The sequence below is a fragment of the Netta rufina genome (assembly GCF_964035555.1).
Source record: "Netta rufina genome assembly, chromosome: 1".
Classification (NCBI taxonomy): domain Eukaryota; kingdom Metazoa; phylum Chordata; class Aves; order Anseriformes; family Anatidae; genus Netta; species Netta rufina.
This window is the reverse complement of record NC_140123.1, coordinates 146,615,675-146,642,830: the sequence shown is the minus strand read 5'-3', so window position 1 is coordinate 146,642,830 and position 27,156 is coordinate 146,615,675. Positions and strand designations below refer to the sequence as shown.

The window sequence follows — 27,156 nt, the reverse complement described above, 5'->3', positions numbered from 1 at the left end:
CGGGCTACGGCTGGCCAGGGAAGGGCTCGTTGCATGAGGCTGCCCTGATGCCAGCGCAGACAACGGGACCGGCCAAGTGAACGGCGAGGCTGGCGGAGAGGAGCTGAGGTGTCTCAGAGAGGAGCTGAGGTGTCTCAGAGAGGAGCCGAGGTGTCTCGGAAGCCAGGATGCCGGCTGAAGTCTGCTAAGGGAGAAACCTGTGCATGCCTGCATTCCCAGCCACAGCCGGGGAGCTTGCGTTTCAGCCACGATTTAAAGCAGCAGCAGCAGCAGCAACAACAGATTGCTCGCCCTCCTGCTCCCTCCCTTTCGACCCTGCTTTCAACCCAAGCCAGCAAGCGACCGTCCAGATGCTGCTCTTGCTGGGCTGCTGACAAAGACGAGGCGAGGCACCCCTCCTGAACCCGGGCCGGCTGCCCGCCTGCCTCAACGGGGGACACTGCTGCCTGGCGAACTTTTCTGTCCTGCGATGCTGGGCTGAAGCCCCAGGTCTGCAAGCCATCCCTCCCGCATCTCCCAGCTGGTCAGACTGAAAGAGATTAATGGACTGATCAAACAGCCGTAGCTTTCGAGCCTCGTCGTGGGGGGGGTTGCTCCTTCAGCCCGCACAGCTCGGGTGCTCGTGGCGAGGCCAAGAGGACGCCTTTGTATAGGCGGGTCGCCGGCTTGCTGGAGGTGGGAGGCTGTGTTTCCCCTCGCCAGGTCTCCTCCGCAGGGGAGCAGAGGCAGATGAGCCCCCAGGACTGCCCCCAGGGCAGAACTTTGTAGCGCTCCGGGCGTCCCCCCGCAGCGTGGATGTGAGCCGCACGAGCTGGGGATGTCTGAGGCAGCTTCTGCCGAGTGACACCCAGCAGCTGCTCCGCAGGATTCGGCGTGGCCTCACGCTCAAGGGCTTTGCCTGTTGTGAAGATGCCCATGGTGTTTCTGTGAAGCTGAGGCATGGCTGCTGGAAGGTTGCTGCTGTATGCTGGCCTCTCTTTAGCTCTGTGTGCCCTGGGCATGCTGGCTGTGGCGATCTGCTCTGACCATTGGTACGAAACTGATGCCAGGAAGCACAGGGAGAGGTGCAAGAGCATCACCACTAAGAGAAATGACCCTGGCTTCATATATAACTCCAACAACAACCTGCCTCTCAGGGCCAGCAGGTCGAGGTTGGACCGCTGGGAAGGGAAACTCCTCTTGGCAAGGAACAGGAGGCAGATCTTTGCCATGAGCGCAGTCGACGAGTGCAACAGACAGTACAACTCAACCAACATGGGGCTCTGGAGGAAATGCCACCGGCAAGGGTTCGACCAAGAGCTGGAGGAGCTGATTGCCAAAGGTAAGGGCTGTTTTTACCAAATGGATGTGCCAGGCCCTCCTGAGCTGAGTAGAGCCCTTTGGGCTCGCAGATGGGAGCGGTTGTCTCCAGCCAAGCCCCTCTCCTTGCGGAGGGCGAGGTGGCTTGGCTGGGCATTGCTCCCCACAGCATCACCAGGGCTGTCCCCCACAGGGTCTCCACTGCAGAGACGTGGGACTGGGGAGCAAGCAGGCAGTGGGGTCACCCACTGCAGACACACCCCAGAATGTCTCTTGCCTGTCTCTGTCTCCCTAAGCTTATTGCAGTCTGCCCATCTCCATGGCATCCGAATATTTCCCACGTAGTAGTAAAGTGCATTAATAAAGCAGACGCAGGGTATTTTTTATTTTATTTTTAGTTTGACCCTGCTGACTCAGGCAAAGTACATGTTATTTTATTGGAGGCTGCATGTGTCTGTATTTCATCATTCCCTTACCAAATGCCCCATCAGTCCGGAATTACACTATTTGTAGCGCTCACATGCAGGCATCTTCTGTCGTCAAATGGAGAGTAAACAAAGAGAAATGCTAAAAAGCGGGAGGAAACACAGCTTGCTGTTTACACTGAGCTGTTTTGGAATATTTTCAATGCCTACAAAACATTACATGAATTTATTGGGAGTGTTAGGAATCATTCTCTCTCAAAGTGGAGGTGCATCTGTTTGCCTGTAGCATTTTTGTGCTATTCTTTTCCTTGTCTTCTGCTCCTCCTTATTCTATTTTCCCCAGACATGCCAGTTCAAAATGATGGCCAGTTCACCTCGAATGTTTCTTTGATCTGAAGTGTATCAAGGGGAGATGTGCATAAAACCCTGTCTATACATCCCGTCTATGAAAGATTTATGTTTTTGCAGGATGTTTTTTGCAGGGGTTTCAGCTAGGGATGACAGCATCTTTGCTGCCCACAGCATGGTTACTCCATGCAACAGAATAACATTCCCCTCCCATGGTTCTTCTGTTGCATTCAGATGTTTCTCTGGAGATTTATTTCCATCACAGTGAAATCATTGCTTTTTACACTGGGCAAGCTTTAAAAATACTTGTTTTCTACGTGTATTCTCTGTCCCAAACTCCCTCGATAGCCCGTGTTCATTCCCTCTTCAGGCTCTGCATGCAGAATTATGCTTAAGGCTGATTACTCGCGGGGGATATACTTTCACATGTGTTTGCCAATGTGTACATCTAGTTCCGTACGTCTTACAAGGGAGCCATGGAGGTTCATTGCACAGCATAGACCTGCGCTGAAGCCATGCACATGGGTGATGCGGTGGGGAACCTCTCTGTGTTGCCACTGACCCTTAATGTCCAGCTGCTATTTAATGACCTACATGGCATGAATTGGTGGCTTCAATCCTGCATGTAAGGGACAAGTGTCAGCGTCCTGGCACCTTGCTGCTTGTGCCAATGCTGAGGGATTCTTCTCCTCCACCTAGGCGAGGATGGGTGTGCCGGACCTGCTGTTGAGGGCTGGATCACTGTGCCACATGTGCTTCCATGCTCGGGGCACAAACTGAGAATTTCAGCCTTGCTAGCAGGCAAACATTGCACCAGACCTCACCTTGGGCAAACAGTTTCAATTACTAGAGAGGCTTTTCGTCTTGAATTAAGTTAGAGTCATTCCTCTTCCACCACCTGCCTTGTCCTGGGTTCAGGGATGTGTAGAACCCAGTGAAATTCCCTGGCACCAGGCTGTGTGTTAGAGCAGCTCTGTTCAGTGTTTGTGATGGAGACAATGTGGCCTCGCAAACTGAGGTGGCTAAATGCAGGAGAAGATAGGCTTCATTTTGGAGGGAGGATTGTACTGCATGTCTCAGTTGTGATGAAGAGTGTTGCTTTGGCACCTCCAGGTTGAAACATAGAAGAGCAAATATAATGGCATTTGGTAAGATTCAGCTTCTGACTTGTTCAGAAATACAACCTAGGATAGCAGTATTGTAAGATTGTTTATCCACTTAAGTACATGGCTAGATCAAAATGAATGGATTTTACTCTGCCTTCACCAAAAAATAATGTAAAATAATTGCCTATTAATAATGCTTGTATGCTGGAATCACTGAATTAGAAACCTGATATGTGTGTGCAGGAGCCATCTTTACAAGGGGAAGCAACAAGTGTTCCTGTTCCCACCTAAGGAGAGACATCAGAAGTTTCTTTACAATCCACAGCTAAATGGTGAAAGTGAAATAAGTACATTTGGCACTGCTGTCAGATGTTGAGAACAGCTACAAGTCCCAGAGGAGGCAGGAGTTGGAGGTTCATCTCAACCATGCTTGTCTAGTTTTTTGTTCGTGTCAGACACTCATATGGAGTTAGAAATTGCAGGCGTGGTGGAGTCTGGGCAAAACATACCTTGTGCAAACGTGAAGAACCACAAATATGCTGTACCTGTAGCCATCAAATACCCTGGCTGGGGTGCATATTCCTGCACAGAGGAAATATGTCTCTGGGTAAAGCCAGAGCTCCAGGGCAAATACCATGTAAGAGAGGATGGCATTGGTACACGGGCCTTTTACTCTCCATCCTCTGCTGGCTGTTAATTAAATCTGGTGCACCTCTTCCGGAACTGGATAAACCAATGAAGGTTCTGGCCCCAAATATTGCATATAATTCTATATGTAATTGAATGTGAAAGCTATTAAGGTTTTTTTCTTTTTTTACAGAAGCTAAGTGATCCATTTATTTAGAGACAGATCCCACACTTTTCCCTAGGCAAAACTTCCAGTTTTGAAAATGGTAGGTTTGTCTATCAAAGGATAATAAAAAAAAAAAAGTCATTAAGAGCCTAACTAGCTTTGCAAATGCCCTGCAGTTATTCTGCTTGTGAACTCTGCTGAAATTAATACAAGCTGTAGGCAATGGCTCATGGCAGGATCAGGCCCTATGGTAGTTGGCAGTATTCTGATGCCAGTGGTTTTAAAAAACTGTTCTGTTTCTGAAGACTCTGGGTCACTTTTGTAATTCTATTCTGTATTTGTTAGTTTTACTTCTGGCAAATAAATGAAAACATTTATGTTGGATTTTGCTGGAAAAGCTGGAAACCCATTGCATCAGATTTCTTACGGATAGAGATAATATACACTATTGCGTATACAAAGTAGTTGGTTCCAGTTATAGTTTTCCTATCTATTTTTTATATCCCCATAGAAGCCAGGTGAATTTCAAAATAATGCAATTAGATAAATAGGCAATGAGTTAAAATATTTTTTTACAATCAAGCATACTCAGGGAGAGGCAGGCAGACAGAAGAAACCAAAGACCTGAAGAATATTCCAACACTGCATCAAAACTAGGCAATACGTTCTCTTTGTTATCAGAACTAAAAACAAAACAAAGCAAAACCGAACCATAAGAACCATAAATTCCAATCAATAAAGAGACCACTGGAGTCAAAAATGCAAACCCAGGGCCCAGTCTGGCTAACTTTTACTCACACGAATAATCTTTATGCCTATGAATGGGCTATCTGGACTGAGGGAAAGCAATCTTGTAAAGAAGGACCAATCAAAAAGAAGAGGTTATGAAGTTGCTCCTCTGTTTCTGCCTTGGCATTTGATCAAGTCTTTTAACATCCCAGGACCAAAATTTCAGTCTTGATTCCTGAAGCCCTGAGCAGCCAGGAAATGCTGGCCCTTGTTTTGTCCAGCACGATGCTTCAAGCTTCTTCTGATTCTCAGGCATCTGTAGAGTCTCCTCAGTCAATTAAGTAGCCCTGCTGCTTAATGCCCTTTTGAATATAGTGTTCCCTATATCCTGTTAGATCCACTGGCTTCCTGTTTGCCACTGAGTTCATAGCAAAAGCAGCTATAGCCTACCAAAAAATCCCAGGGAACCAACCGCCTCCAACACTATGCACGCAGAGGTTAGAAATGCAGGTAAGCATCCATTCGTGGCAGGGGGAAGGCTGAGTTCATTTCCTGCCATGGCAATCTCCAGCTCACAGTGCCTTGCATACAACTCTTAGTGACCCCAAAAATAAACCTGCAAGCCACAGGGTCTGTCTGCATCATATGGCAACGCTGCTCAGATGCTTTCCTGCTCTAGCTGAGAAGGAAACAAGAAAGGATAAAAAGAAATTACATCGTTTAATTATAAAGGTACGATAAAGTACACAAAGAGGCTGCACAGTAACCAGAGACTGCTCCATTTTGACAATTACTGCTCAGAGGACCTTGCATCTCACTTCTGGAGGTCTGCCAGTTAAGCCTGCATGGATGGGGCTCTGCTGCCTGCCATTGGAATCCAATTTTATCTAATAAAACCTTTACAGTGACCTTATTATTTCAACTCCCCTTTTACCTTTCTCCCTACCCCAAGGTCCATGGGAGCTGTAGTAAATCCTTTTTAAAAAACATTTTATTGCATGTATGCTTACACCCATGCCACCACTGGGAAAAAAAGAAAAAAAAAAAAAAAAAAGAGAAAATAAGAGAAACTAATTCCTGGGCAGCCTAACTCCACACCAAATAGTATGCAAGATTTCTGAGATGAAAGCCTTCTCTGTTCTGATTGTCAGATGCATGGCACAATTGAGGAAGAAAGGCTTAACAAGACTACTCCATCCGTCACTAGGGATTATTTATACACAATTGGAAAAGCCTGAAGAGAGGCTACGTGCAGCTATCTCTAGGAGTTAAAAGATTCCTTTTCGTACAACTGCTTGCAATGCTACGAGCTTACCTTTCAGGTCTGTGGATTTAAGTTGTAAAATGTAAATTTTTGCCAGGCAAATTACAACAGCTGTTTTTTCATGTATCCTCCATACGTTTAAAGTATGTAAGTAAGCGTTTTGTTTATGTGTCTGAAATCCCACCAAATGTACTCATTATAAAAAGGACTTTATTGAAGCCTTGATTCTGATCCTAGTGAAGTCAATAGTAAATGTTTTATTGAACATGGTGATGCAGCAAGTTCAGGCCTTTAGTGTTTCCTTTGAGGTTAAAATTGTCCCCGTGAAGAAAGGCCAGCACAAGGTCTGTGCTCCATTCTGTCACACCGAATTTCATCTGGAGGGGTTAGTTAAAATTTAAGCAGGAAATAGGCTTTGAGTTGAATCTTAGGTTAACCAAGTATTTCGCCCTCACTGTTTTCAGTGATGCAGTTTTCTTAGTCTGTCGATGCAGATGGGAAATCAAATAACTGCATGTTTCCACAAATACAGGAAAGGCATTCTCTTGTTCAGAGATGTTCCAAAATCATTTAATGGATGAAATCACTGGTGTTTCATGCGTGTGAGTTCCAGTAGGATTTGGCCCTTCCCTTTTTAAATAAGCAATTTTAATACATTAATTGCATCAAACTCAAAAAGCAGTTCGTTAAAAATTACCTTTACCAGAAGTAATGAGAACTTGACACATTCCTCTGACACATCTGAGATAATTATTTTGATAATGCATATCTGCTAAAAATACTAAGAACATATATGTAATTTAACAGAGATGCAACTGTTTTTAATCATGCTCTTTTAAAGAGCAAATTTCAATCAAGCTGTTGGCTTTCAAGCAAAATTACCAGGGAAGATGAATGGAAATTTTGGCTGAGCAAAAATGATGGGCTCATGCCCTTCTCAACAGAATCTGAAGTTTGCAGAGCTGCCTACAGGACTGCGTGCTTAATTCCTGTTCATTTAACTGAGCATCCAAATCCTTTTGAGTAATCTCAGCATTTTTATCCCTTTTGCCTATTCCATAAAAACTTCTTTAAAAGTGTGGGTAAAGATTTAATACGAGTGCCGTTGTGCTCTGTTTACTGCAGGAATAAACATATATTAAGAGAGTATTTACATAGAAATGAAATTACTTGAACTATTTCGTCAACTCCATTGACAAAAATCCATATTAATATTGCTTTTACTCATTGAAGAAGTCTTTCTGTGCACTCAGAATAGCTGTTCAAGAATGGCATGGGTTCATTAACTGTTGCAGAGCCAGTGAGTGTGTAAGAAGACTTTGTGTCTTGTAGGTTCTGCAAAAATAATGATAATCATTTATAATGTAAGTTACTTAATGGCTCATTGCTAATCAAGTGTTGCTGGAACTCTCGAGTACATATTCACCTCTTTAAAAGAAAAAGAAAGAAAGGGATTTTTTTATTGTTAAGGTATAAATAAATAAAGAATGTGCATTCTGAAATCCAAGTGCCCTTAACAGACCATTCAAAATAGCATCCACTTAATGGAAAAGAATATAAACCAACATATTTTCTCTGCAGGAGAGAAATCAGACTATAAAACGGAAATTTCCCCATTTTCTCTCTTATAATGCTTTATTCTTCCACAAATAAATATTCAGAGCTGTCCAGCTGATCCAGCTGAAGTCATAATCCTCTGTAGATAACTACCAAAATAGGTGAAAAGAGGTAGTGTTGGAGTTAAGACAGGGTTTACAGAGCCAGAATTCAGTCCAAGCTCTACCATAGTCTTTCTTCATGACCTGAGGCAAATGACTTAATCTCTTGTACCTCAGCTCAGTAGCAGTATAATGGGGATTTTGTTCATTATTATTAATACCAGTTAGACTTCTACCACAGGATTTATGAGCCTTAATCATGGATAAGAAATAACGGAACAGAAAAATGTCCCCGTCCTTTTGACATGTTGCTGCACTTTAAATAGTGGAGAGTAATGCCGCCTTGTGAGAGAGTACAAGGAGACGACAAGGTAATTATGTTCAGCATGACCGGCAGTGGTTTTAGAACACCAGCAGCCTGACCACATTTCTGTAAGCACCACGAAATGCGGGATTCCACGAAGGGTTGTAAAGAAGGGTAATGAGTAAGACGTGCAGATGTTTACAACATTGTCTTCCAGAGATTGAGGGATGGCATCAACAAAATCATGGGTCATGTCTTCTTGAAAAATTAATAAGTAGGTGATGGGGACTGACCTCTTTGGTTGACTGTAGGAAGAAGTTGACATTTCCTTAATGAAGACAAGTAGATTGCGCTAATGAGATAGATAGATATTGGGACAGCAGTCCAGGGCTGCTAAGAGAAATGACCTGGTCAGAGTGGCAGGTTTGGAAAAGGATATTTCTAGCAGCTTCCTGAATGGCTACATGAAGGGCAAGATCACATTTGTAAAGGTCAGAGAAAGAAATATTGTAGTAATAAAGACATGCAATGATGAGAGCCAGGATGGAAAAATAATCTGAAAACCTTACACATCCCTTGGATATACTGACATGGTGAGATACACAGAATGATGTTGCTCAAGTACACCAGAACAACAAGGAAAGTCATACATTTGGCTGTGCTAATCAAGAGAGGAATTACTGAAGATAATATATAGTAAAGAAGAAGGGACGAGAATGTTAGGAACTCAGTTTTAGCTATGATAAGTTTAGTTGGATATCTATGTCTCTGAGGGAGTATTAGAGAGACTGTGGGTATAGACACAAGGAGACGAGTTTGCGTTAGATGAGTAAATCTGTACAATGCTGCATGGATATAGTAGCGGAATCCATAGAAATTACCAAGGATGAAAATATAGAAGGAGAAAAGTCCCATGAACTTCACTGAACGATAGAGCTGGGAGAAGAAATGTGTCTTCTGGAGGGATGTTCAGAAGAAACAGATTCAAAGGTGGTGTAGAAGAAGTGAATAATGTCTTGGTAGCTGATGAAACACACAACTCAGGTTAAAACAGCGTAGACTGCTGAGGGTAGTCATGCAGCAGCTGATGAGAACAGAGCATTCAGAGCATGCTGACATTTTCACAGCCTAAGACTTGGGCAGCAGCAGGTTCAGTGGAGAGGAAGCTGCACAGAACTGGGGGGCTTAGTTTGGAACTGGTGGGGGGACTCCAGCTGGGGGTTGTACCTGGTGTGTTCAAGGAGGTTGGTGATGAAAGGAAAGAGAGAAAAAGACACAGTATTCAGAGAGGAAACTAAATGCTTTAAGGAGAAAAAATGTTTCAAGGTGAGAATGAGAAAAGAGATTGGATAGTACTTGTGTTACGGGAGCAGAGAGACCGAGGGGCATGAGAGGTCAAGGAGGAGAGAGAATGAGAGCACAGGAATGGCCATGAGGAAGGTCAGGAGATGAAGTGAGACTGACTCATTTGCAAATATGTGAAATGAAAGAAGATTACCTCTTAGGAGGTTTTTCATTTGTGGGAAAGAATGAGGAAGGAGTGGTAGGAGCGGAAGAGGAAACAGAAGGCAAAACTACTGGGAGAGGAATGTCATAGTCATTTTTCTCATGGAAGAACTGGATGAAATCCTGTGTAACAGCTGAAGCGGGGGCTGGAGGAGGTGGGAGGGTCTGAGGAGTGAGCCAAATGTGGCAAAGAGGTGACTATGACTGCCAGTCTGAGATCTAGCTGAGCTGGAGTAGTAAACCCAAGAGAAGAGCAGAACTACATGGGGGAACAATGCATTTGTAGTGGAGAAAGTTAGCCAGGTAGTGGGATTCCCATTGGAGATGCTCTGTCAGAGATAGCAGAGAGCAGCCAGCGTGGGTCAATAGGGATTTGGGATGGCAGGGCAAAAGTAGATAGGGGATTGCTGAGTAAAATGTCTATGAATGGGAGTGCAGCACAGATCAAATCAGCATTTAAAGAAAGGAAAGAAATGATAAATAGGCTGATAAAGGCCTGAGAACAGGCCAGAAGTCCTTAATAGTGATGATCTGAGGTGACAGAAAGGCTGAACAAGCTTAGCATGGGGTGCTGGCTGATGGGTGTTGCAGAAAGAGCCCAGGCGAGGGGCCAAGAGGGGGAGCAGGAGGATCAGAGGAGAGCATGGGGCCTGTTGTGAAGCCCAGGCCTGGGTTTTCAGCCACTGAGTAGGTCAAACAGGGTTATAGATTGAACAGAGGAAACACTAAAACATAAAGCTTAAGGGGCACAGAGGACACCCCATGGACTGTCTTCTGTAATTTGCCCTGCCTTCATGCCATGAGTTCATCCCGTGTAACCTTACCAAGGCATCAACGTGTGTCTCCCCAGCAGAAGTCAGTGCGTTTGTCCAGTGCTTGGGACAACTGTGTTTTGAGGTGGAACCTCCAGCTCAAATATGCAAATAATAACTACAAATTACAGCTATTTTCCGTAAAGGGGGAGGCACAGAGGGAGGTATTTCCAGAGCTGAGGGGCTTGTACAGAAAAGGTCTTTTATGAATCGCATGTATGGTGTACAGAAGAGGTGGTCACACGCCCCTGGAGCAGAGCTGGGAGGACCTCCCTGGTATCCCCATCTGCTTTCTCCAGCAGCTCTACCTCAGCCATCCCGAGGGACTTGGCACTCAGTGTTGGGAGGCAAGCTGGATGTCCTGAGCTGGGTGACTGTCCGCATCTCGTGCCAGGTGCCAGGGACTGCTCTCAGGCTCTGAAGCTCTCCATCCACCTCTGCCACCTCTCTGCAGTGTCAGTAAATGTCTGATCCGTTTCAAAGTGACTTGTGATTCTCTTTTAACATATGGATGCGAGCTGAAACACCATAAAAGAATGGATGTTCCAAGATGCCTGGTGTATACAGGTAATTGGGACCCATTAAGATACCCATCAGAGTGGGTGAAAGTCACTGAGAATTGCTTGTAAGAGCCCTTATGTAGTTCAGAGACCTTTTGTTGTTCCTGAGACATTTTAGAAAAGCTTCCTAAATGTATTTCTAGACTTTCTAATAGGATAAAACAGATATTTTAATTTTATTGGGTAATCAGATCTATTTGAAAAGATCTTTCTGCTTAAATATGAATGTACAATGCTTGTCTCTGTGTCTCTGCTAATCAATATGTATCTTTGAATATACAAAAATGCCTTTATGAGCACAAAATAAGATAAAAATATATTTTTGTAGATACTTTTGCCTGGGGTCATTTAATGACATAACAGAATCTAAAAACACAACACCAACAGCAATTTAAATCAGATGTTAAAGGTGTAAGTTAATGTCACTATGCTCATTTCGAAGGAGTGATGCTGATTTATGGCAGCTGATGATCCAATTGTTCTGCCTTAGGTACTTTGTTATTTCCCCTTGTGACAGTATCTGAATAGTACATGTCCTGATATTTAACCATAAAGGACTCCTGAAGAGTGGGTTTATCCCTGTTTTACACAAAGGACCATTGTCCAGTGATATAAACATATCCGGCAGGACAAAAGTTGGCACTGGACAGAAATTTCCCACTGTTAGTCTCTAAGTGCATGAGTTGGTGTTTTGTATTAAATTTCACCCCTTGTCTGCTCACCAGACCTCAAGATTACCCAGTTCTTCTCGATCATATTCCATAATAGTTAAAGAGATAGGGAGGAATGCTATACTGATCAGAGAGATAAAGTGGCCGGCTACCAGGAACAGGGGAAATGGAAAAAAACTCAAATAACTTAATGGGCTCAAATTGGGAAGCTGGATAATTTCCATCTCCGAGTACTGAAAGATGTGGTATGTGACATTGCAAGTCCAGTAAAAAGGATTTTCAATAAATCTGTCTAATTAAGATGGTACATTAGGAATGAAAAGTAGCAAATCTATATTTAAAGAAAAGGGAAAAAATTGTCTGGGCCACAGAGGACCTTTTAGTTTGATCACAATAATACTAAGCAGAGTTTAAAGGAAGTTCTAAGGGAAAGATGAATTAAACACACGCAGGGGAAAGAAATACACATGCAACATATGTTTTTCTATGTGAAGTGTGCCAAACTACCCTGATATATTTTGCCAGGAAGAAAGCTGGTTTTCCAGGCAAAGAAATTCAGTAGAACTAACATATTGGGATTTGGGCAAAGGATTTTATATTCTGCCCCTGAGGAAACAATTCATTACAATGTTAAGGTAATTAGCACACAATTTGCAGTGTGCTTAAGGAACTGGCTGGAGGAAGCCAACAAGTGCAGAGAGAAGGAGCATTAAGACAAAGGCAGGTCCAGACTAGAGTTCTTGAAGTAGGGGACCAACCTCATTTAACAATGTCACTAATGATACCGGAGCAGGGTCTTTAAGGGGAGGTGATTGCTGTCATTGGTCTGGGCAGAAATAGAAAGATGCTTGCTGCTGACACAAAAACGTGGCACCGCCAAGGGAAAGAAGGCCTGGAATATTATATATGGAGAACTGGGTAATCTTGAGGACAGGATGGTAGAAAAGATGTGAAATTTAATAATTAAAAAAAAAAAAAAAAAAGAAAAGAAAAGAAAAGAAAAGAAAGAAATAAGTGTCATGCAGTTAGAGAGAAACAATATGATGTTTCTTTTCAGTGTGAATGTTTGCACCAGAACAGTGTAAACCAGAACAGGTTTACATTGTTGGACAAATACCCTCTGTATTGCATACTGAAATTCTTGTCCCCCAGACATTTTGACTGTGGGGGTTCAGGTGGCTTCCTACTTGCCCAGGTTCTGCAGCGGGATTCCTCTGAAGGTGGGAAAGGTGCATGCCTAAATTCATCCAACATGCAGGTGGGCTGTGCCTGTGGAGCACAAGTTACAGTTGACAAGGATAAGGGCGTCATCAGTGTGTGCTTGTCCTTAAGCATGAACACAGGACAGCAAAGCTGTGACCAGGAAAAAGGCAGGTGTGGTCAGATATTTCAAGTAGGGAAACCTTTAAGTTATGGGCAAGGCGTTAATCAACCCTTTTCTGTTATAAATTTCACTATTCTTGTCAACCACCTCTGAGAAGGGCAAATTCAAACTGAGGCAGGTCCAGAGTGAGGTTACTAGCATGAAGAGAGGGATGAAAAATCTATTTTACAAATACAAGTGTTATCCAGAAGAAATTGGGTTGAACATAGGAGAGGGGGAAGATGTGTTTAAGCTAAGGACAACCTTAGCAGAGAAAACATTGTGTGTGAGGGCCATGAATACATGTAGAGGCTGAAAGCTGTGCTCATGTGGGATCCTAGAAGAAGTGATGAGGGCACAGCACTCCTAACAGGTTTTAAGGATGAAGATGGGTATATTTAGGAGGAAGGATTATATGATATTCTTGCCTGCTATGCAAGAAAAATGAACACAGACAGTCCCTTCTAGCGTTGTGTCCTTGTGAAGCATGTCACAGGACTGAGAAGGATTAATTTGTTATTACTATTAATTCCCCCTTTTTCCCCAAGGAAGAGCATATTCAGCTCTATGTCAAGGGGGACCTGACGGAAGGAGTGTTTTGTCACCAGGCTGTCTGACACCAGCCGTGGTTGTCTGGTGAGAGGGAAGGGACCCAAGACAAATCCAGCTGCACCATCCCAGCAGCTTTGTCTCCTTCACCTAGGTCTGAGCTGCACTTCATTTCTTCCCTGTGACACCCCACACGTCCGTGAAGGACTGCAGATGAGGCCTGTGTGCACTTAATGCGCATTTTTCATATCTTTCCTTTAGATAATGCAGTTAATAGGGTCTTTGTTTCCTGGCTCCCTCATCTGCTTTCATCTTGTATTGCCTTAGCTCAACAAGAGCAAAGTCCTGTTAGATTCTCAGCCATTTGTATTCATAAGCCAGGGGAATGCAGAGCCTTCAACTTCTTCATTTAAATAGTTTATATAAAATAAAATAGAAGCTATGGTATTTATGTACTATATTTAAACATTCAGGATTGCTGGCAGCAGTGGAATTATACTCTTATTTGCACATATTTAAATTACCATGAAATGTGTATTTCAGTTCACAAAAACGTTCAGCCATTTGGCTGGCGATGCTGGGTTAGTTTGCATGTAGTGGGAAGGGTTTTGTCACGGGATACACCAGCTAATGGCACCTGCTCCTGGGTGTTCCTGCACCTGTGTGTGCAGCAACAGACCGCAACTCTCACACATCTCAGGGAAAGGGAATGGAAAGGTCCCACAGGAAAACAAAAAAAAAAAGGAAAACATCATCTGGAATAGCATTTGCAGATATTTAGTTCCCCAAAAAAGTGGAATAATGCTCTATCAAAGAGGATGGAGCAAGACAAGCTGGAATGCTCAGCATGGCTGGAGTTTTGGGGAATTCTGCATGAGAATGTTACCTACTTCTGTGCCTAAGCACCCAGAGAAGAGGGATTATACTGATGGTGGATCAGAGAAGGAGTTTTTATTTTCCACTTTTGTTGAAGAATGACCACAGCCTTACGAGGAGCAGATCCCACTCTGCTCCAGAGGAACTGTACAGTGTGATGGGTGGCAGAGGCCAAGAGGGGGAGACTGGAGGTTTCTGGTGTCACCTCTGTGGGCACATCACATCCGTGGGGACGGCTGGATGTGAGGTCCTCTGCCAGCCTGCTGAGCTGTGTGGATGTCAGACACCTCACTTGTGGAAGCCCTGTGTGTGTGGCAGAGGATGCTACAGTGAGCTGCTCTGTGCCGCTGAGAGTTTGCCACAAGGGTTCTCTGTGCTCATTTATGCAGGCTTGAGCTGTCTGTCCCTTTTACGTGAAATGGTTTTTCATATCCAAGAGGAAAGAGGACTGCTTTGTACCCGGTATCCCAAGGAGCCTCCAGTTTTCAAATGCCATTCATTGTAATCCACTGATCCCAGTGGGAAATGGGGATGTAGCCGCAGACTCACAGAGGTGTATCAGGTTTGTGGGGATGGGAAGGTTGCAGTACAGTCTTGCACTGACCACTATCAGGTCCCTGTTTCCCAGTGATGAAATGGCTGCGGACTGGGCTTGCGCAGCATCATAGCCTCAGGACTGTGGAACCTCTGTCTGGGGAAACCACAGGGACTTTTTCCAAATCCAGAAGAGATGTTCTAAAAGGAGCTTTCATCAGAAAAAGTGGGGCAACTTGTTTAGGTGTCTTAAAGAGAAGGAGGGGGAGGCTCCTTGAATGGCTGGAGGGAGAAGAGGTGTACACCAGCACAAGGTCAGGCCTCACAGTGACAGTGGCAGCACTGCAGGGGTGGCTTCGGCCTTCCTCCCACCACCTCCCTCTTATCCTTGCAGTGAGGAACCCAGTCCTGTGCTCACCGGTGTCCCCAGCACTCTGCCGCACCAAAGCTTGTGGCAGATCTTTCCTCCTCGTGTTCATCAGTTACTGTTAGCATCCTGCCTGTGACAGCAACTAATTGTGTTGTCAGTGCCTTCAGATGAAGAATAAGCAGCAGGAGCAGATGAACTCTTCAGCAGCAAAGTCTTTCCTTGTGCATGTTTCTAAGAATACCACTACAATGAGACAGAAAGGGGAAAGAAGCAGGATTTCTCTTGGCAGAAAGTTGCCTGCAGTGCCCCAGCCCTGCTTCGCCTGCTGCCAGCCTTCCTTTGAGCCAAGGGCCTGGGGCATCTCAGCCACCTCTGCACCGCTGCGTTTGGTAGTGTTACCATATTTTGGCTGGAGTGAGGTTCTGGAGTGAGGTTTTTGTCTGGTGGGATAAGGATGACGTGTAGGACACATCTAAAGATTCTCCCCCCTTTCAGTGTAGTTCATTACATTTTGGGAGTTCCTGGGCCTGCATTTTGAGGGCGGTTATTTGGTTGCTGCGGTGTGATGGGACATTGTATCTGTCAAGTAGAAAACCGAGTTGTTTGGATCTTCATCTTGGGTTCCTATCTGTGCTAAAACACCAGTTTAATCTGTACCCTTCTGTCAGGACAGGGGTGTATCACTGTGTGGCGTTGGAGGAGGCCACAGAAAGTTTCTGGTAGATTTAGTGGCCTCTGGTCAGTGAACAGGTGGGAGTCCTTGGAGGTTGGCTCTTGTGTCCTGGACCCCGTCAACGTGACTGTATATTAACCCTGGACATCAGGGTCCACAGCCTGGGCTGTGCAATTGTGCAATTTCACATCCGTAGCATTTATCACTGAACCTGCCCCTTGAGGCAGGTCAGCGCTCCTGAGTTGAAGCTTTCATTTGAGAAAGTTTTGCTATCCATCACGGTTATGACAATGACCTTCAAAGTTGACATGCCAGTTTAGAAATCTGGTGCACAGCTATTTGAGCCAGAATGTAGAAGGAACCTGTAAAAATCTGATTGTGGGTGGAGGAAATTGGTCAGGAGTCCTCTCTGTAGTCATTAACAGTTTCTTTCACCATCAGCCTGCTCCTTTTCAAAGGCTAATATCAATTATTTTTACTTTGTTTCTGAGGGCCTGGGAGCTGAGAAATGACTCCTCTGACATTTCAGCATATTGCTGTAAAGGATATGGAGAAAATATTCACATGAAACATGTAAGACCTAGAATTTACCATCACAAATGCCAACCTGGTTTCAAAGGATTTAGAAATCATATTGTCTTCCATGCTGTTTGATATTCTTCTATTGATACATTGTCTTTGTAGCATTTTCATCTACTAATTGATGTGTGGCTCTATACGCTGGCCTTTTAGCTGTGCTCAGATTTTATATCAGACACAGAACTTTGTTTACTCATGAATCTCGTGGTCCTTATTAAAGGGTTAGGAAGGTAGGACAGAGGTACATTTGTAGTTCTCATGGCCTTAGAGGTAATGTTATTGAAATGAAGCAGAGATGTGTGCCTGAGCATCCAGGCAGTCTGAAAAAAATAATAAGGAGATCACTGGAGTCTGTGGTTCACCTCACTGGAGCACTGCATTTCAAGCCAGAAGGTGACAATTCAACTTCAGTGATGAAGGGAAGGTCAGTGTGGGAATTAAGTTGCTGGGGCTGAAGGCCTGAAGCTGTGTAGCAAAGAAAACAAAGACAAAATTAGAGGAGACTCACACAAAGAGAGAAGAGGAAGAAGAGAAGGGAAACACCAGTGAGCTGAGACAGCAGGGGCTAGACGGGGAGCAGGTCTTTTGTTGAGTATGAAGGCTAGGATTTGGCCTTGAACAAATATTGAAATTATAGCAGCTACATAAAGACCATGTTTCCCCTTTGGCTCTTAGCAAATGGCTGTGCTGATGGCATGTTTGTGGAAGGTATGAGAAGATCCTGAACTCCAGCCTTGACTATGAACTGGATGTACCATGAGATTTCTCCACCAGTGATGCCCTTGGGTGCCGAGAGCACCCTTGCTGTAGGATGGGCAAGAAGACAGCAGTTACTTCGGCAAACTATGAGCAACCTAGGGAATCTTGAAAGGGCTTTTTTTTTACCTTCCACTTATGTCTGTGTAGAGCCTCCTTTGGGGCAGGTCTTCCCGTAGAGCACTTATGATCAAGTTTTCCTCCAGAAACTGAAGCAGGAACCAAAATCCTTTGGAAAGCCCTGCATATAAATATCTTGTTTAGTTAGTCTAATAAAGGTATTACTAACAGTGCTGCTTTGAGGATTTATTGGGGGATTTCAGTAAGACAGTGTTAGCAGTGGAATTATAGTCATTCTCTGGTAAGACCCTGTCAATGCGAGAGAAAATAACGTTGATCCAATCAGAGATATTTTGCAGGATCAATGTAATATTCCTCTGCGTAATCACAAATGAAGGATTATAGGCCTGTACTGGGAGTGACAAAGGATCACTTGACAGATCACAGCCTCATTTGTTCTTGATGTTTTAACTAGTAAAATATAGGTGGTTTTTAAAAGTGTGCATACATAGCCCCGTATCTTGAATAAATCTAGGTTCCTTCAGGCCATAAGCATGAATTCCAGCCTACTGCTTTTAAACAATATTTTGGGTTACATGCTGTTTTCCTAACTGAGCCACACATCGTGGTGTGACCTTGAGACAATTTCCCCACACCCAGGACAACCATGTGCACAGAAGGGGAGAGGACACATCAACACAGGGCACAGACCTTACTGCCCACTAGCCTGATAATGTTAGAGGCCATCCAAAGCACTACTTGTGCTTTCAGATGACTTCAGCTGCAGCGCTGCAAAAGTTATTTGGGGAAGGAAAAACAGCTATTACAAGTGACATGTAAAATGTCACTTGTAAAAAGGATACAGCGCTGGTGAAAATGCAGCAGGGGTCAGCCTGTTTCCACCAGGGGCTGGGATAGATAACTGAGCAGCTCCCTTCTGCCACCATGGGCAGGACACTGCCAGTACCAAGGCATGCAGTTTTGCCAGAAAGGCTGTGACTAGCATGGGGTGTGTGTAAGGAAAGGAGAGGACACAAGAGCCTGTTGGAATTAATCCCCTCACAGGAGCTCAGACCATGGGCAACTCCATGCTGTTCTGCTGATGGACACTTTCATAGGACCTGGTAATTCTGCCCTGGGAAGGCACCACGGGTCTGTCACCATGGGTGACACTGATACCATGGCTTGCCAACATCATGAGGTGCAATATTTTTTTGTTTCTTCCCACCTGGAATAACCAGCGCTTAGTTTGCTTCTTCAAAATGCAGCACCGAGGAGTAATCTGTTGGAGCAATCACTTACAGTATCAGCGCTGGCCACCACAGCCCTTGGATGTATTTATATCCTCGTAACTCATGACTGCCTGTCAGTTGTTCTGTTGGTGAGCCTGTAGGAAATCCACATTAAAAGAACGTTAGGGGTTCTGACTTAAACCTAGAAAAGCATGAAAAATCAGAGTAAATCCATGCTGATAGTCTGTTCGTCATTGCGTGAGTTCAGGATGGACTCTTATGTTGGATTTTCACTCTTAACTCTCAGCATCCTGGCTCTGGGAGCCTTCTCAGATCGTTGGTATTTCTGGACTGTGCATATTTCCATGTTAGTGGATGCATAGGCATATGATGAGCATGCGGGTGTAATTTGCATTTTAAAATAGTCTTAAATAAGCTCTCATGTCTGCAGCTGGGCTTTGAGAGGATCATGTTCCCTGGAGTTAGCCCAGGGCAATGTGCTGAAGATCACACATTGCTTTTACTCTGTTCTTGCTCAAGCAAAACTGCTTTTAAGTCCGGGGGAGCAAAGTCGCTCTCGCTGACGCTGGAAGCAAGCATGGCTTGGACTTCAGTGGGACACAGATTTTGCTGAACATTAATGTTTGCTTATGAGAAGACCTGAGGAAAAAAATGGAGAAAGGCCTTCTGGACTAAGCTTCCCAGGGGTTTACAAATCACTTCTTGCACAGGTTCACTGCCATGTGAGTCCCTTGAAATATTTCCTGGAGTTGAGCGGGAGGTTTGCCTAGAGAAAATGACCTACATACAAGGCAAGCAGCATGTAACACTTGCAGTTAACATCGTATTTGTTGGTGTAATAAAAGCATGTCGACAATGCAGTCTTGCCAAATTCCCCTTGCTTATTTGGCTGGGTTATGTATATTTTCCTGAGGAGGGCATAAAATGATGTTCATTTGTTTCCTTACTACGCTCTTGGCAAGTGAGTATATTTTGTGCCCGGGACAATAAATTTCCAAGTGAATTTCTCAAGGCCATTACTCTGAGCCACTATCCAAAACAGTCCAAAGAAAAATAATCGGAGACTCTGTATCAATTCATATAACTACCTCTACAAAGAAAATGCTGAATCTTTGCTTAAATAGTGCGGTATGCCTCAAACATCCGTGCCTCTGCAGAACTTGATTCCTCTGGGAAAGCTGCAGAAGGTGATGTTCCCGTTCAGACAGACAGCGTCACTCACAGATAAGTAACGCAGATCTTCCCTGGTGCACACTGCAGCGACCAAATCTTTCCTATCGTGTCACGCCTGTTACATTTTTCTTTTTTTTTTTTTTTTTTTTCCCAGTGGGATTTGCAATCACAGCAAGTCACCTTGCATACTGACTTGTACCCTAAGCAACTGAACACGAGTGCGAGGCTTGGGTGAGATATGGCTGGTTGCAATTAAGTGCAGCCCATTAGTGAGCAGGTGAGGTCAGGACTTTCCTTTGAAAACCCTTTGGGGATGGATTAGCCAGGCTGCTGCCCAGGCTGGAGAAGTGTACCCTGATATTCACGTCACTGGAATCTTTACATCCATCACTGCAGCATCTAAACACAGGCGTGCACATCTCCGCTAGGAAACACAGCTCGGAGACTGTCTGGAATAGATAAGGCACCATGTATTATTAATGACCCAATTGAAGTTTCTATAGTAGTATTTGTACTATGCCCTCTGCAGCTCGATTCCCCTCTTCTTTTTTAAATCTCCCTTTGAATACGACGATTTATTTTGAGCCGCCTGATGCCACCCAGGCTGGAGGAGCCGAATTCCTGTTTCAGGCAGCCAAAGTTGGCTGCGGGCTTATCCAGCAAAATGGACGTGTAAATCAGCGAGCACTGCAAGAGGAGCACTTAATTGAAGCTTTATCAAGGGCCTGCAGAGTTGACCTCCGAGCAGCCGGCTGGACCGCAGCTGGGATGGGCAGGAGCCAGCAGCCGTCGCTGATGACTAAGGCCGTGTGCGCAGAAAGCATTTATTTGCACAGCTCGCCTGCTTTACCCACGGGTGGCGGAGCACGGCATAGCTAGGGGTGACTTAAATTGTTTGGTTTAACTCACTTAAATTGCTCCTTTCAGCAGAGATTCATAGCTCGAAGAGCACTTTGATGGCTCGGGAGCTGCGTGTGCCGGACTGAAGCTAACACCAGGCTGCGGACCATGGGGGTCAGGGTGGTGTGAGGGCGATGTCAGAGCACACGGTGGTGTGGTGGCATGGGCAGATGGAGAAGTTTTGTTTTTCTCACTGGTCTGGCACTGAAATAGCTGATCTGGGCTGTTTCCTGTCCATTCTGCAGGAGCATCTCTCTGTCCTGCATCTCTGCAACTGCAGAGACAGGCAAATACCAAAAAATTCTAGATATTTGTCTGTTGAGAAATGGACACCACTGAATGATGCAAGCGGGCTAAAGAAAAGCCTACTAAAGCCCTGGAGGTTGAAGGCAGAAGGAGAAAGAACCGCGTGACATTTCACAAAGCTGGAAATAATGAAGGACCAAATTAATTTGGCGATAAAGCTTAAACAATCTAACAGATAATTGGGAACTCGCTGACAACATTTTACTACACGTCTGCAAGAAGCTGTGGTGCCAGATATGAGAAAGAAGACCATATTGTTAAAACCTACAATAACTGTGCTATGAGGGGAAGTAAAAGTAGCAGGAAATAAAAATTGTGAATGTGCCTGTTCTCACAGGCAGGAAGAAGAAAGGGGGGACATGCTGAAATATTAAGAAATGAGAAACTCAGAATTGTAAAAACTAAGTGGGAGAAGAAGTGTGAGAGAGGAAAGCTATGTCTAGCAGAGTTAAAACAGGAAACTAACTGCCAAAATCTATTAAACAACAGATATTTCAAGTAAATCATTATTATATACGCTGCAATAGCAAAGGATATTAATGACAGAAATGCTAACAACAGTATTTGTCTTTTGCCAAATGGAAATGATTTAAAAAAATAATGTGGAAATCAAAGATATGTTTAATAATTATTTTTATTCTGTTTCTGGAAAAAAGCTAGATGAGTTATTCTCGCCATCTGATGACAACAAAATACTTTCTTCTCCAGCAGTAATTTAGGCTGTCAGAGCGCGGTTAATAAAGTCAGTCATTTTAATTTAATAGATCTGAATAATTTGATACCAAGTGTTCGAAAAGAGCTGGCTAAGGGTATTTCCAGGCCTAATTCATACAAATGGTGATTTTCAGGATTTGTCAGGATGCTGGTGAAATGTCAAAGACCTAGGAGAAAGCTGGCGTTACTCAGACTCTTGAAAAGTGTAAATTGAGCAATATAACAAAAAAAGTAAAGTAGAAGCTGACATAATTAATTAATTAATTCATAAAGAGTTAAATGCAGATATGCTAACTAATGCTAATCAACCTGCATTTATAACAATAAATCTCATTACACTAATTTTTGTTGATAAAGGCGCGGGCGTTGATTGAATATTCCTTCTCTTCTTTCAGGCACTTGACTCAGTACCAGATGACATTTTGATTAATAAGCTACAGAAATCAACATGACGCACATTAAATGGATTAAAAAGCTGTCTGAATTGCAGAGTTTAGAATGAAATTTTCTGTAGACATAAAACAGATTTCTAGCGGGCTGTTTCAGGTAACAGCTTTTTGCATTAGGCTTGTCACCATTTCTATTGAAGACCTGGAAGAAAACATGATGGAGCTACCCATAAAGCGTACTAAAAACAGTTTTGGGAGCAATAAATAACAATGCAAACCAGGTTATTCATTGGAAGTGGTCTGGATCTCTTTGCGAAGCGGACAGAAAGAATATGTATTTTAGCTCCATCTGTTTGGGGCAGTGGGATGTCGCAGAGAGAAAACTGATCTGTCCGAGCATCTGTACTGGATGCAAATCATGCACCTTGGCTGTGCCTCTGACAACATGTCTCGGTCCACAGCTGGCCCAGGCATGATCCCAAGGCTGAAGGAGCTCAGTCAGCGGAGTTTAGCAAAGGGAAGGTCCCTGGGTGAGATCCTGTCCTTTGAACAGAAATGAATTGAGGACAGTCCGGTGGCTTGTACTGCACTGCACAGCTGGGTGAATAATCGCAGGGCTGACTTCTGGGTTTATAATCTGTGATTTAACTTTGCACCTAAGTCCTGGCACTGGAAGATGAGTGCCTGACACGGAGAGTTCAAATTTTATGTGTGTCAGCCAAGGTTCTTCTGGATCTGAATGTAGATCAAAACTCGTAGTATTTTTTGTGTGTCAGTATGCACAGCCATAAACACATCCACTCCAAAGCACATATCCTTGCTGCGGCTTTGATAACTGGGTAGATCTGGTGGCACAGCAAGGCAATAATCTAGGAGCCCTCATAATGGAGGGCCGTATTCTGCTGCTTCCCTGAGGTAAAGCTGAGGGGATTTTACCAGCTTCATCAGCATCATGTTGATTTTACTGTAGTGTATCTCAGAGCAGAGCTTACCCTTGCAAGTCAGCGTTGCCAGTTGTCCCACAAGAAGGGATGTATGTGGTGGTGGTGCCAGGAGCAGGCAATAAAAGAGGGAAAGCATCTATGAGAGCTACAGCAAGGAAGGACAGATGGAGGAAAGCCGTCAGGAGCAAGATGGAGGCTATAAAACAGCAAAATGGGAAAGCTGCATTTTAAACTGTAGTTTTGTATCCATGAGAAAAAAAAAAAAAAAGGATTTTTTGTTCTGTGAAAAGTGGGAGAAGTGTTGGACAAAAGGAGAGATTCGGTAGGGGAAGAAACGAAGATAAAGCATGTAAATAAAGGATGGGGGGAGAGAAAAGGAGAGGAAACAAACATGTTTGTTGGGCGTTGTGACCTTCTGTTACACTTACTGAATTACTCATTCTGATATTTGCGGGTATCTTCCTGCCAGACAGTCAGTGTCACGATATAAGTGAGAGCACAACCCTGCTGCTGCTGCTACTGGAGGGATTTTGATGTTGAACTGCAGTGACCCACCTCCCCCCCACCCTGCCATTAGGTGATTATGAATTATATGCCGAGTGCCTCTAATAACTAAAGGGAAAGGGCTGCTCAGCACATTTGGAATGTAAATCTCATTTTTTTCTCTTTTGTAGGTCATGAAATGCAGTCCTCTTCTAAACCTCTGTGCTCAAATCACAAACTCCTGCTGCACATAAATTCCTCAGCCCATCCTCTGCAGGGGTGACATCTCACCCAACAGTGAACCCCTCAGCATGCTGCGGGCTGGAGATAAGATTGCTATTATTATTTTAAATGCAGACATGCTGCATCGTGTCACTAAAAAATTCCTACGTAGATGTTATACCATATGGGAAGGCAGACTATTGAAAAAAAAACAGAGATCGATGCCGTGTTTCAATTAAAATGCAGGAACTTAATTTATGTCTCTCACTAGCAAGCAGATAGTCACAGGATGCAATTTTCAGGGAATCAGCACTTACTAGCCAAAATCTCAGAAGTATTTACTGCCTGGCCCCATTCAAATAACCCAAATAACTACATTTTCAGAAAAAAAAAAAAAGCCCTGTTGGGCCCCATCTGCAGCTCCTGAGCTGCCTTGGCACCTGCTTTGCAGGAGCAGGCTCTGGGCTGTCCCAGGATGAGGTGGCATCCTCTGGAGAAGACAGCACAGTGGTTGTGTTTTGCCAGAAGTGAAAGGGAGAAAAGAAACCCTTCAGTTCATGACACAGATGAGTGTAATTCTCTGCTTTATGACTGGGGGCATTCAGTTATCATTCCGGTTATGGATGGTCAGTTTTTGTTTCATACTACACTGATACTGTGGGACATGCAGTTCAGTCTTCAAGCTTCATTTCAGAGGAGAGGACAAGGCATGCAAATGGTTAAAAGGAGGGAAGGCTGTGTAAAAGGGAAAAAAATATTTATCTATCTATCTATTTATTTATTTATTTTGCTTTTGGGGGAGGCAGCTTCTCTCTCTGGGGAGAAATTTGCCTTTCTACCCTCCTCGAAACAGAGTTCTGGGCCAACATGGCACTAAGACATTGGTGCTGGCCAATTCCACTTCATCATATCCACCCCAAATACTTGTAGCCCAGCAGAGGGCCACATTGCTTACCTCCCCACATAAGCTCAAAGGGATCTCCTTGCTCGCAAATTAAGTTTTCTTTGCCAGCTGCCCTGATACTTCAGCTATTCCCACTGAAGAAGGGACGTCCTACAGGACTCGGGACAGACTATGCAGCCTCTCACCCGTGGGCTTTAATTTGACCTTGCTCGCATCACTGGTGACCAAAAGTTATTACCATAAGTGGCTTACGTGAAATGTATTGGTCTCAGTCAATTATTAGCAGACAGTTGTCTGCCTCACCAAACCACCATCACAAATGGTGCTTTTTTGGGAAGTCTTAAGCAGAGTCAGGGTCAGTGCTGCTGGACTGAAACCTCAGCAAAAGTGCCTGGAGAACAGGCTTTAAGTTTTGTGCTTATTCATTTTCAGGAGAATGACAATAACACCAGCCGTAAAATAGCCGTAAAAGCTATTTCAGGCCTGCATAAATGAAAGCAGAGGGGCTTTCTGGGGCTGCTCTGCCTCGTGTGTGGGCCCACTCCCCAGGCAGCCTCCATCTCCAGAAGATATGAAGGTGGCACAAAGCCTCGCAGGCTGCTCCCGTCCCCATCTCTGCTGAGCCCGGGATGTGCCCAGCACATCAGTTTTTACTTAGCGTGGTCAGCTTTGGTCCATGCAGGGTATCACATCATGGACAAAGAGGCCCACTGTCTGCCAGGCCTCTCTGAGCTGTAGAGCACCATCCACCTGAGGTGGTACCACCACCACAGGTACCTGGCCTCCCTGGGGTATGGACTTGGCCCAGGAGGAGGGAGGGCAGAGGGGCCATTTTGCTTGAAGATAGGCAGCAGATTTACAGGCTGCAGGCCTGCAAGAATTAATCTGGAAAGTCAAAATACCACTTTTTTACTTTTGTTTTTTCTTCTCAGAACTGAAACAGCAAAACTAGACAGTCCGTTTGAATCAGCAGAAAGCCCCTGTTTTGGTAGCTGAGTTATTTCTTTTTGATTTTGCTTTATTTATTCATTTATCTCGGAAAGCACAAACAGCCTACTGCCTGCTGCTAAATCCCCAGAGCCTTCCCTCCTCCAGCGCTCACCTCTCCCCAAGCCCTGACAGTTGTACTTTGCTCGAGATGGCCGTGTGCACAGCTATGGGAAAACAGCAGCGGAAAGAGCCAAAACCTTAATCTTCTTGGAGGCTGACCCTCTGTCATTACTTAATCATCTCTTTGCAGCTCTCCCTACAGTGGGGGAAAGCTTTGCTCCGTGCCTGCGCCCTGGTTGCTTCTGCAGCTGTAGCTACTCCTGCGGTCGTGGGTGTGAACTGGATGCTGCTGTCTGGTTACCCCGTGCGCTTCGCGGTGGAGTGATTTGGGGTGCAGAAAGCCTCACCCTGCTCCTCACGTGGGAACGCAGCGCAGAGGCCAAAGAGGCTCTGCTGCTCTCACGACATGGGTTTTCTGAGCACGACTGTCTTGCATGGAGGTGTTTGTGTCCACTGCCCACCAGCTTAATGGTGGCATGGCAAGGGAGGTCATGAGGCTTACTGAAAGGGATTTTCCAAAAGGAGCATAAAACACGAGCGGGAGGATCTTGACGGGCCTCAGTGGAACAGCAGTGGGGCACAGGTTTACCTCAGGAGCCGTAGCCCTCCGTTAGCATCTGCATGTAGTCCGCTTGGCTTTGTGAGCCCTTGGGGTGTAACACATCTGGGCAGCTGGGGCTTGGGAGAGCTGAGGCCAGCCGTGATTTTGGTAAATGAGACAGATGTCACCACACTGGAGGAGCCCCAGGAGCTGGGGTGGATGCTGCCTGCTCACGGTAAACTCTGTTGATGGGAAAAATAAACATCTTCCATCTTCCAAAACCAGAACCCCAAATAAAACAAATCCTTCTGAAAAGCATTAAAATTCAACTTCCACAATGGCATTTCTAGCAAGGGTCCCCGCAGAAGGCCATGCCCCATTTAATACATTTAGACCATGTATCTAATTTTGGGAGGTGTAATATGGTAAGCAAAATTTCTGCCTCAAAGCATAAGATCCGAACAGAAAAATAATCGTTGAGCTGTTCTGTTTGCCTTATTTTGCTAAGAAACTCAGGATGCCTTGTCTACAATCCCACAAAAATCTGAGCTACAGTTGGAAATGTGTCCAAATATCTTGACTCCTAGTCTTATGCCTTAGCTATAAAAGCATCCTTCCTTCCCAAATACCTCAAGTAATGGTCCACTCAGAAAATCAAGAGAAAGGGAGACTCTTGTCTCCGGTATTATAAATCTGAATAAAGCTTCAGGTCAAGGTAATCAGATATTTGGAGAAAAAGAAGAAAGATGTCCCTATGATGTGGCTGAATTCCTGGCTTGGCAGAGCTGGTCAAAATGTTATTTTCATAAAAACCAAGTTCACCAATTTGGAGGAGAATAAAACGCTCTTGTAGTTTTTCTTTCTTTTTTTTTTTTTTTTTTTTTTTTTTTTGTCAAATATAGTAAATAGTGTTAGAGGATAAGAAAGGGTCAAGGGAAACAAAGGGTTGAAAAAGCCTTTTTTTTTTTTTTTTTTTTTTTTTTTCCCCCGGCATGAAAATGATTATTTTAGAAATGATGACAATTTTTAGTATTTTTAAAAT

The 27,156-nt window shown here is 44.3% G+C and overlaps 1 protein-coding gene across 1 annotated transcript in view; it reads left to right on the top strand.

Annotated features, from left to right (window-relative positions):
* Positions 1 to 939: 939 nt before the first annotated feature.
* Positions 940 to 27,156, top strand: part of TMEM178B (transmembrane protein 178B) — a gene marked incomplete at both ends in the record, with an annotated part of 193,513 nt that continues 167,296 nt past the window's right edge. Inside the window, one exon of the mRNA XM_084297288.1 lies at positions 940 to 1,321. Within this exon, the coding sequence (XP_084153414.1) occupies positions 940 to 1,321 (382 nt within the window). The remainder of the gene's footprint in view (positions 1,322 to 27,156) is intronic.